Below are 12,427 nucleotides of genomic sequence, written 5' to 3'. Positions count from 1 at the left end.
AATCACGGTAAATAGCATTTGCAGTGCACACTCCAGACTTCGGATATCGCGATGTATTGAGGGAAGATAAGTTAATTCCTGATTTCCATTTTTTTAGCCTCCCTAACTTGATCAACGCGCTTCAGAGCCCGGTGTGCAAGTTTTTATGCAATCTAATTCTAGCTGCAAAGGTAATTTTTATCGTAACCACTCACGTTTGTTTCGCTCTCGAGTTAACTCATTGAAGCTCTCCTGCCAAGTGATGTTTCTGATTCTTCCTTTGTTCATTAATATGTTATATGCTCTACTCGTGCTCATACATTTTTTGGGTAATTGTAAGGTTTTTCAATCATAGTTGAAAGCATGAAGCATGATTCGTGTCCTTTATGCCATCATGCTGGTGGCGACCCTAGCAAACATTCTTTTTTTTATCATTGTTCAATTTTAATTATGTAAGTTCATCCTCAATTTGCTTTATAACTTGGAAATTTGTATCTTATGTGTAATTTTTACCTACTATTTGAATAAATATTATTTTACTAGATAAAACTCTTATCATTCAGACACCATCAAAGTAAATTATTCAACTGAAATTCCTGAGTCCTCCAACCATAAGCAATAGGCGAGGCCCCTGATGAATTCAGAAACTATCGAAATAACGCTTTCCGATGTGCGCGGCAGCTGATTTTTCAAGTAGCCTATTAGCTTCATGGGGGCTATCTACCATTTTATATGACCTGGGGTAACAGATTCAACATCAGTCTGAACTGCATACCCATGGAGCAAGAGTTCGTGCTGTAGCGGTACCTGGTCATGACATCAAATAAAGTGAACATTTTTATTCGCTGAAATATTTGTGAATATACCCAAAGAGGCGTGCGTAAAAAAAAATGAACTAAAATTAATTTCAGAATATTGTCGATAAGTTCGGCATAGAAATTGTTTAACAATAAAGACACTATTTGTTCTGTGTTTTCAGAAATTTTATTTTTTAATTATTTTACAAGACAAAGAATTTGCTATTATGTTTCTGTTGCTCTGAAATGCGGACAACGGTCGGCCATTGAACATTGTATGTCTGCAATAATTTAAAAGTGTTAAAATATATAACAGAAAGAGCTATTATGTTTCATTAAAGTAACAGTCCTTTATCGTGCAGGAAGTTGTAACTTTTTTAATTTTCAGTGACTGTAGCAGCGTGGGAAGATCGCGCCAATGAAAGTCATTATTGGCCGCCATTGCCAGCAGTAACATCTCTTTTAATATTTTCACAGCTTCTCTCAGACATAAACGCCTGAGCGTGTAAAATAGTTTTCTTTGACAGGCTTAATGTGAATATATTAGTAACCTTAAAGCATTTGCAGTATTTATCGTAACTTGTGGACTATCAGTTCTGTGATTCACATAAGCTGCTTCACGGGATCGATTACCATTTCGCCGACCGCGGTGGTCTAGCGGTTCTAGGCGCGCAGTCGGGAACCGCGCGGCTGCTACGGTCGCAGGTTCGAATCCTGCCTCGGGCATGGATGTGTGTGATGTCCTTAGGTTAGTTAGGTGTAAGTAGTTCTAAGTTCTAGAGGACTGATGACCACAGATGTTAAGTCCCATAGTGCTCAGAGCCATTTTTTGATTACCATTTCAAAAACAATATTTTTAGGTAAAAAATAATAAATAATTTAGGTTTCCTCCCGAAGAGACAACATTTCGCCACGCGACATCCACGAATAACAACATTTCCCATGCTTAAGTTTATCAAAAATATCCTGAGCGTTTAGCTTTTCGATACATCACGCAAACGTTTTATGTGTAATATTTTAAGGTGCTTCACATCCGTAACAAGGCTGTGCGCCGTTATTTAAAACAGAAGTTATTTTAATTAAAGAATCATGCAGATTTCAGTATATCGTCGCCCTTTTGTAACTGGAATTCTATCGTTTCCTGTAGAATATATTTCACTACAGTACTTTTCAGTATAATTCCCCCCCCCCCCCCCCCTTAGGATAGATGCCAGAAAATCAGTACATTTTAGCACCAGTACAGTGTCCACAGCACACCAGTTTCTGACAGTTTGTAAACTACTTTTATTTCTCTTCAAAAATCTGTAACATAACAGTGACATATCAGCCCTATTATTACAGATAGCATGAACGTACGAAACAAGAATGATCAGGTCATTCGCTTATTTTTAGTTGTAATCACCATAATAGATTCATATTCTCGGGGAAATTTGATTTGCTTTTCCTTCTTAAGAAAAGCTTGTGGTTATATACTTCGTTTCTGCCTAATGCAAGCATCTATAACGATATATATGGTCTTCCTGACATCCCCAACTGGACTAAATTGCTGCGAGCGAAATATTTAGAAGTTGTTTCTGCGATTTGCGGAGATCACTCTCGCAAGGGACAAGGTGCTCGCGGTGTCAGTGCCAAGCTTAGCTTAGGCTGCAGTCACTGTGGCACAGTGGATTCCGCCGATTACCGACATCGGCCGAAGACGGCAGATCTTGTCAAATCAGTACGCTACTACGTGCGTGGACACATTGTAGCCGATTTCATCGTCCGAACTTCGACACTTCGTTCGGACAACAATCGATGAAATTCAAATCAGTTTATTTTCTTTAGTCAAATCGACCGACGTTCTTACACAGTAAGTATGCACTGTGAGAAGCTGACAAGTTTATCACAAGAAAGAGTGAGTTTGTGGCATCCTGAGGATGAAAAATATCATAATCAGGATATAGTTCGGAATCTATGGACTGAAATCGCAGGGTTATTGGGAACCACAAATACGCAAAATCTAAGTAATTATAGCCCCAAAAATAATTCGTTCAAGTGAGAAGCGTGGCGCACCGCTTTAGTTAATGTGGTGTATCTTCTTTGGGCTGTAGTAGGTGCGCAATAGCTGTCTACAGATTATTACTTCTGCTTCTCAGCGTTTTAATACCAGTAAAGTGGTGACTGTTATACGACGTGATTTGCATACATGGTGTTTGTGTTTCCACATTTCAGTGCTTCAGATGTTCTGAGTATCTTATTCTAAATTTTATGCTTGTCTTCCATACGTTGTGGAATGGCAGTGAAGGTTAATTGAAGTACATCTGCACAATTTCAAATAAATACAGCAAAACCTTGCTTTTCAAAGGTCATCATGAATCGTCTCGAATATGTAACGGAACTCTATGCGCTACAGTCCGGAACCGCGCGACCGCTACGGTCGCAGGTTCGAATCCTGCCTCGGGCATGGATGTTTGCGATGTCCTTGGGTTAGTTAAGTTTAAGTAGTTCTAAGTTCTAGGGGACTGATGACCTCAGCTGTTAAGTCCTATAGTGCTCAGAGCCATTTGAATCATTTTTGTAATGCAACGTTTCTCCCTTAATCTCATGTATTCGAAACGCTTGTCTGTTTTTTATTCCAATAACTGAGGGCAGAGTGTACGCTACTTGTCACTTCATTTTCGAGACAGATGTAGCAAAGTAAGGTGCATTCGGTGTCTTTTTAATAGCAAAAACTCGGATGCAAAAGCAGCAATTAAGCGCTCTTCTCCAACCACAGAGGTGTCGTGGTACCCATACCACCCATGGACGGTAGACCCTAACCTAATTTTTACAGAAAATGGATTCTAACCTAATCCAACCTAATGTCCTTGATACCGCCAGAAACTGGCGTAAGGGATCGGATGTACTGTCGGCCGATGACAGCGGACGACCTCTGGTGACAGCGTCCAGCAACTGTAATCGGAGCCACTGTAAACTCAGCCGTACTCAAAATGCGCTGTTGGACACGTACACGTCATTTTGACGTCACTTCCGGGTCTCCAGAGTCTCGCAAGCTCTGAGGTCATGTCTGTTTGTTTGCTGGTGCGCCGTGGCTGATGTTCAGTAGCTCTCCGACAGTCGGCCAGTGAAGATGGTGGCAGCTGAGTCCAGGGCAGCGTTCTGCGTGGCGACGGCGCTGCTATTGCTGATGCAGATGGTGGACGCGGCAGAGTTCGCCAGGCAGGGCTACAGCAGACGGCGCGGAATCAAGATACCGCGCATCGCCACCACGTCGACGACGAACACCCAGGCTCCAGAACACCCGCCAATGCAGGTATGCAAGCGCTAAAGGCCGCGCCCATCAGTATATGCGTTGACCTGTCAGAAAATTATGACCACCGACCTATTATCGATACAAACCGGTCCAGGCGATAGCAGCGTCACCTTCCGCGTAATGAGTGCCACTGAGATACACGTACGATGCATGTAATACACTACTGGCCATTAAAATTGCTACACCAAGAATAAATGCAGATGACAAACGTATTCATTGGACAAATATATTATACTAGAACTGACATGTGACTACATTTTCACGCAATTTGGTTGCATAGATCCTGACAAATCAGTACCCAGAACAACCACCTCTGGCCGTAATAACGCCCTTGATACGTCCGGGCATTGAGTCAAACAGAGCTTGGTTGGCGTGTACAGGTACAGCTGCCCATGCAGCTTCAACACGATACCACAGTTAATCAAGAGTAGTGACTGGTGTATTGTGACGAGCCAGTTGCTCTGCCACCATTGACCAGACGTTTTCAATTGGTGAGATATCTAGAGTATGTGCTGGCCAAGGCAGCAGTCGATCATTTTCTGTATCCAGAAAGGCCCGTACATGACCTGCAACATGCGGTCGTGTATTATCCTGCTGCAATGTAGGGTTTCGCAGTGATCGAATGAAGGGTAGAGCCACGGATAGTAAAACATCTGAAATGCATCGTCCACTGTTCAAAGTGTCGTCAATGCGAAAAAGAGATGACCGAGACTTGTAACCAATGGCACGGCATAATAACATGCCGGGTGATACGCCAGTATGGCGATGACTAATACAGGCTTCCAATGTCCGTTCACCGCGATGTCGCCAAACACGGATGCGACCATCACGATGCTGTAAACAGAACCTAGATTCATCTGAAAAAATGACGTTTTGGCATTCGTGCACCCAGGTTCGTCGTTGAGTACACCACCGCAGGCGCACCTGTCTGTGATGCAGCGTCAAGGCTAACCGCAGCCATGGTCTCCGAGCTGATAGTCCATGCTACTGCAAACGTCGTCGAACTGTTCGTGCACATGGTCGTTGTCTTGCAAACGTCCCCATTTGTTGACTCGGGGATCGAGACGTGGCTGCACGATCCGTTACAGTCGTGCGGACAAAATGCCTGTCATCTCGACTGCTAGTGATACGAGGCCGTTGGGATCCAGCACGGCGTTCCGTATTACCCTCCTGAACCCAACGATTCCATATTCTGCTAACAGTCATTGGATCTCGACCAACGCGAGCAGGAATGTCGCGATACGATAAATCGCAACCGCGATAGTCTACAATCCCACCTTTATCAAAGTCGGAAACGTGATGGTACGCATTTCTCTTCCTTACACGAGGTATCACAACAACGTTTCACCATGCAACGCCGGTCAACTGCTGTTTGTGTATGAGAAATTGGTTGGAAACTTTCCTCGTGTCAGCACGTTGTAGGTGTACAGGTGTGTCTGAACACACAGTGCACCTAACACTCCTAACGACGGGCCTGCGGCGCCGGTGACTCACGCATGTGCCTATGTTGACACCACGACATATCGGTAACTACGACTGAATGGGAACGTGGCCATCGGCACTGGATGTTGGCGCAGTGGTGGAGCGTTGCATGGTATGATTAATCCCGATACCTTCTTCGTCTTGCCACGGGACGGGGCGAATCCGTCGTCTTCTAGGGGAACAGCTGCTTGACACCTGTTCTGCGGGACGGAGACAAACCGGCGGCGTCTCCTTTATGCTCTGTGGAACCATCAAGTGGCCAGCCATGGGTTCAGCGGAGCTCGTGCAAGGCACCATGACGGCCAAGGAGATCGCGCTTTGGTTGCAGACCACGTACACCCCTTCATGGCGATCATGTTTCCCGACGGTAGTGGCATTTTTCAACATGATAGTGCTTTCTGTCACAAGGCAAGGAGTGTGATGGAGTGGTTCGAGGAACACATTGACGAGTTCCAGTTGATATGCTGCCCCCCCCCCCCCCCCCACCCAGCCCCAAACTCGAGGGATCTGAACCCGATCGAACACATTTGGGATGGAACTGAAAGTGGTGTCGGAGCTCATTGTCCCCCTTCCAGAAATGTACAGGAATTGAGTGACTTGTGTGTTCAGATGTGGTGCCGACTCCCTCCAGCGACCTACTAAGGCCTCACTGCTTCCATACCGCGACGCTGCTGTTACCGCGCCAAAGGTGGACATACTGTTGTTAGGAGTGTATTTTCTGCTCCATTTCCACTCGATTGCCGCATTCGAAAGCGGCGCTTCGACAGATGCGGTTACTGTCGTGGTTATCGTTCACGCTTTTCGGTTAGGCCTACGTCCTTCACGTTTACAGCTGTTTACATTACGCTGGCCCCCTCCCTCTAAAGTCTTAGTTGTGGTGACGGAGAGGCCTGTTAACTCAAGGTCTAGGCTAGGCTGAAATGGGACATAAAACACGAGTGGATAAAAATTCTATGTCGAGTCCGTAAATTTTCTTTACTGATTGTCTGTGTCGGCTATTGCCGTTTTCGGCTTATTACCAACCCATCTTCAGATCTAAAAGTACACAAAATTGTGCATAAAAATGTTCAATAAAAATACCTTCAGCACTCGAATTTCCATTTGCAACACATACAAATCTAAAATGTGACATTCATTACACAACCTCGTATTTTTAGAGTTATGTCGCCCTACTTAAATAAAAAATCCTATAGGCATAACGGGAAAATATTAAAACGTGACACAATAGAAATGGAAAATTATGTGGTGAGTAATATAATGTACCTTACCCAAAGTGGAAATCTTAGTTGCTTAATTAAACTGACAACGTTAATCACCAGCACATTTCTAATAAATAAATACTCAAATCACTGAAAAGTGATAATTTTGTTGATGAGTTGGCAAAGCCGACAAATGTGACTTTGAAGTGAAGATTGTGCTAGCGGATTGATCTATAGTTTAAGATGTCAAATTCCGCTCTGACATTTGTAGAAGGTATTTAAAATCTGTGCATACAAATACTAAAAAATTTACTTATGTTTTCATACATGTTTCATTTTGCTGACTTAAAACGTTGTCAGTGGTAGAATTTTTGTCACATTTCCGCTTACTTCCGGAAGTGTCGTCTGTCTGCATATTTTCTAAGTATTTCTGCTTTTGTCAAGGCTGTTTTTGGTAAATATCACGTACGCCAGCACTACAAATTTCATGATATTCTTGTACTACAAAATATAGCGCCAATGGTGTTTACGTTCTCCTTGCTAAACGTATGTCTGTGTGTTTAGTCTTGCCAACTTAATAGCTAGTTTTTGGCCACTATAATCACGCAAATGAAGAAATCACTGTGACATGTTTACCTCAGCTGTCGCTTTAAAAACTGAACCGCAACACAAATTTAGAAAGGCTGTATTACACATACGCAAATCTCAGAGTATTTTGGTGGGTCTTATGTAGATACACCGTACGTAAACGATGAAAATTTGCAAGATTGGAGGAGAGCTATGTAGCTTCTATCTTCATAAGTTGTTTCGAGAGCGTGTGTTGAACTTGACTTGAGAAAGTAGTGACAGTTTAGGCAGATTCATTTACAAAAGCACTGTTTCATGAATCTTTCATGCGGAAACAAACAGGGTAATTTGGGAAAACTCTTGTAATCGATATAATTATATCGAAGGTTCTCGAGATATCGATTGTAAGAATCACAAATAATGTGCGGCGAAGCGAGCGGCTTTCGCAATACGAGATGATGGTAGTATCTTGTGTTAATATCGAAAGACAATAATAATTGCGTAGGTCTGATATATTTAAAGTAGACATGGCTTTTATAATGTTCGAGTATTTTTAATTATTTTTACAAAGTATCCGAGCGGTCTAAGACGCTGCAGTCATGGACTGTGCGGTTGGTCCCGGCGGAGGTTCGAGTCCTCCCTCGGGCATGGGTGTGTGTATTTGTCTTTAGGATAATTTAGGTTAAGTAGTGTGTAAGCTTAGGGACTGATGACCTTAGCAGTTAAGTCCCATTAGATTTCACACACCTTTGAACATTTTTTTACAAAGTACGGCGGCATAATTAACTCCGGCCGGCCGGAGTTGCCGAGCGGTTCTAGGCGCTACAGTCTGGAACCGCGCGACCGCTACAGTCGCGGGTTCGAACCCTGCCTCGGGCATGGATGTGTGTGATGTCCTTAGGTTAGTTAGGTTTAAGTAGTTCTAAGTTCTAGGGACTGATGACCTCAGATGTTAAGTCCCATAGTGCTCAGAGCCATTTGAACGAACTCCGAAAGACAAGCACTTGTGCATTTGTAATAAACTTCTATACTCCATACGTACAATGAAGACCACGCGGCTCTCTATCACGCAGTCTTTATTTCCAGTGATCAATGTTTCAGATGATTCTGTAGGTGGCGGAGTGAAGGTAAGTGGATCAGTTTTTACTGACAAAAGAAATAATACATCCGTAGGAGAAGCAATACTGTAAATATGATTACTGATCGTTTCAGTGGCAGCAATTAAAGCTGTGCTATAAGGTTCCTGCCTAACCGCTTCCTCGTAAATCATGGCATACTGCTGCAACTGAAAATCATATTTACATAGTTTTGCTTCTGCTCTTAATTTGCTATTACTTTTGACTAAAACTGATCCACTTACCCTCAGTCATCCACCCACTTATCCCTATGATTTAATTTTAAAAAATAACAAAATCATCCGAAACGTTTATCATTTGTAATGGAGATTGCTAGGAAGCTATACACAAAATCCATATCATTCATCTTTTCTCGCTGTAGTTGTCATCGCTGTGAAATCGATATCTGGCTCCGTGACAGCCGCCTCTTCGATATAATTTTTTATTCTATGTTCAAAATGTTTCAAATGGCTCTGAGCACTATGGGACTTAACTTCTGAGGTCATCAGTCCCCTAGAACTTAGAACTATTTAAACCTAACTAACTTCAGGACATCACACACATCCATGCCCGAGGTAGGATTCGAACCTGCGACCTTACCGGTCGCGCGGCAGACATCACACACATCCATGCCCGAGGCAGGATGCGAACCTGCGACCGTACCGGTCGCGCGGTTCCAGACTGTAGCGCCTAGAACTGCTCGGACACCCCGGCCGGCTGTTCTATGTTCCTTGGATATAATTATATCACTTACAAGAGTTCTTCCGAATTACCACAGATAGATTGATGGAATATATTTTTACTTTTTTCGTGGGCGTCAAAGGCATAGCGCTCTTAGTCGAAAATTCTTGGTGTATGAATGAGTGAAAGAGTTCTCACTCCACATTGATTAGAATGAGTCGAGCATACAAAGAACACACGTAACGTCATCACTAATGGCAAGTGATTCGCTATCGCTAGCTATAAAAATGGAAACAAGTTTTACTAAATGTAGTGTGAGTATAGGTAATCGTTTAAAAAAGCTATGTACCGGGACGGGACTTGAACCAATAAAAGCTGCCTCTCCCCGAGTATTCTACTGCAAACCTACCACGGTCCGCAAAAACTAGGTTTTGAGCTGCCTGATTTGGCCCTTTTTTTTGTTGTCGCATAAAATAAGCGCTTCCTAGGAGTAAAAGGAAAGTGTCAGCATTTATTTTCAAAACTGATCAATAGATACAAATAAACATGAGTGCGTTGCAATGCATCTCTTAATATGGATGATGTGTATTTTGGTAAATAACTTGGAAAATTCATTATCACAATATTGTGTTAAATGTGCTTAGAATGTAAACGTAAGTTCTAGCCACAAATAGGTGAAATAATTTACTTTTCGCACTACTGGAGTAGTGTGCTTCACGGTGCCGGCTCCACAAGGTACACTGTCTCCCGTCACCCAACCCCCTCCCTTCGACCCACGAAAAAAGATCAGTCTAACAATTCACACCTTCTGCCCAAAACAAAGCTCTAAACTCTAATATTACTCGTATACTAATCGGAAGAAATTACAACATAATACATGATAAGTTAATTCGGTGACAGGAAGTGAGATTTAATTATAAAAAAGAACAGTAAAAAAATAACTATGTTAGAACCACGAAAAGTCAAGAAACAATCATACAAGAAATTAATTAATTCGAACCGGGTACCGTGTGAAGATACAGTGGTCATTTTCTCAGAATTTTAATTTTGACTCTGTGCCACTAGTTATACTGCCGGCCTGAGTGGACGAGCGGTTCTAGGCGCTACAGTCTGGAACCGCGCAACCGCTACGGTCGCAGGTTCGAATCCTGCCTCGCGCATGGATGGGTGTGATGTCCTTAGGTTAGTTAGGACTAAGTAGTTCTAAGTTCTAGGGGACTGATGACCTCAGAAGTTAAGTCCCATAGTGCTCAGAGCCATTTTTTGAACTAGTTATACTGTAAGTTCGGCTGCGAAATCTGAGGTTTTATGCTTTTCTGGAGACATTTTTTGTGTGGCATGGCGTGCGAAGGATTTCGAGTTCGAAGAAAAATGTATTGGTGCTAGACGTCAATTGGGCTTTAACAACTGAACTTAGATACCAGAGGCCGACACTCGGACAACTCATCCAACAGTACCAGGGGAGAAGCAGATAACAACGTAAGTTTACAAAGCAATCTGCAGTAATTTCCCCAATTTCTGCCTGAATTTCGGTGCCCTACGCGGCTGGCTAACTGCAAACTACATATAAAGCGTTCGTGTGGAATCAGTGCTCGAGTTAGGTATGTTGAATTTGCAGCTCAAATTTTTTTCTGTGTTCCACATGATTATTTTTGATTATGCTAAGTTTATTTGCAACAATACACATGGGCGAACCAGAACAGCATATTTGACAACCTTTGTGTGCGTTTTAAGGCGGATAAATAATGTGAACTTGTGTTTCCATAAGGGTCTGATTTGACTATTTGTTTTAGCGTATCTTTTCCACTGTCAGCAACATGTTTAAGACTCGTATGACAATAACTTTTTCTATAGTGTTTTGATCTTACAATCCAAACAGTCTCAGAATCGATGGAATCTTGTTGTCAATGATGTACACCCATCCTAAATATCAAAATGTCCTCTAGGGCCGACATTCGATTATGTGCTTCTGCAAACTGGAGATGTGATGAGAAATGTGCGCTTATCCTGTGGGCAAATTCAGCTGTCGAATGTTTAAACAGAAGCATCACTCTCTTCTACATCGTCGAAGCACTATTAGTCTGAATTGTATGTGACAGATCGTTGGTAGCGATCGTCCTAAAGCGTTTCTTTTGCCGTAATGATTTTGTACATAGAATCTGTTACTCTGCTCCAAGCTGGCCTCAGGACAATCTTAATTCAGACAACGCTTATTTATTTAAGTTTTTAATTTCATTGGACCTAGGTCAACAACACATGAGGATCAAACGTCATTACACGTCCAGAATTTTAAAACTGAATGACCAGAACAATAAAACGATGGAGAACCTCTTGTCGAAACGAAAATAGCATTGTACTAACAAACACAACAGCAACGATAATGTTTGAAATGATTAGGGAAAATCTCAGTTGAGGGTGAGTGGATCAAGTAAGCAATTTTTAATTCGCTTTGCCTTTTTCCCTCTGCTTTTCATTTTCTATTCAGCATAACGCAATCAGATAGACGTAAGTTGCCTACATCGTTTGTGTCCTAAACCGTACATCCCTATAAATATTGATATTTTATCACACGTTATCAACATTACACTTTCAACATCATCGTGGGCTACGGCGAATACGTGATTTCTACGCTCCTCCTACAGCAATGAACTCTTTGTCACCAATGAAGTAACATTTTATTTCTCAGTTTTTGTTCTGTCTCCGCAGAAGCGAAGGAGGAATGTAAAAGTTAATGTAAGAATGGGTAGCCATTATACAGTCTTCTTGAAATGCGGTCTCGGAATGTACTATTATCTGCTTCCGTTGCAACATTGGGACCTTCATGGAAATATTTATCCGATCTGTATCGTATACAGTGATCGGCTCTTACTAGTCACGCCGGGCGCCTGAAATCTGGTCCTCAACTGTTTGTAGTCCCTATCTTCTGTCGATATTTGCTGTGTCTGAGTCATTCCTCTGAACTGGGCGAGAGGGGCTAAGCAGCACCGGTTTACTGACCTCGTGGTGTACTCCACTCAAATTTAAGCCTAAATTGCAGCCTTTGATAATGAGTTACAGTTACGAAAACAAATAAATGCGTTTTTGCGGAAACAGGCGAAATACACCAATTTTCACCTAGCGGTCGACCCCCAACGTTCGCTGGAAGGAAAAATCCTAAATAGTGAAATTTGTAGGAAATTTTATGAACTTTCAGTTTGAATGGGGAGTTATTTATGACAAGCTGATCGATTTCGAGTTGTAAACAGAAAAAAGATAAAAATGGCAATATTAGTAGGGACGACCCTCATTATAATTCCAAGATCATTCGACGAAAAT

At 42.3% G+C, this 12,427-nt stretch overlaps 1 protein-coding gene across 1 annotated transcript in view; it reads left to right on the top strand.

Annotated features, from left to right (window-relative positions):
• Positions 1-3,885: 3,885 nt before the first annotated feature.
• Positions 3,886-12,427, top strand: part of LOC124622890 — a 96,278-nt gene continuing 87,736 nt past the window's right edge. The window contains exon 1 of the mRNA XM_047148679.1: positions 3,886-4,068. Within this exon, the coding sequence (XP_047004635.1) occupies positions 3,886-4,068 (183 nt within the window). The remainder of the gene's footprint in view (positions 4,069-12,427) is intronic.

This window comes from Schistocerca americana, chromosome 7 (assembly GCF_021461395.2).
Source record: "Schistocerca americana isolate TAMUIC-IGC-003095 chromosome 7, iqSchAmer2.1, whole genome shotgun sequence".
Lineage (NCBI taxonomy): Eukaryota > Metazoa > Arthropoda > Insecta > Orthoptera > Acrididae > Schistocerca > Schistocerca americana.
This window is presented reverse-complemented; position numbering and strand designations above follow the sequence as displayed.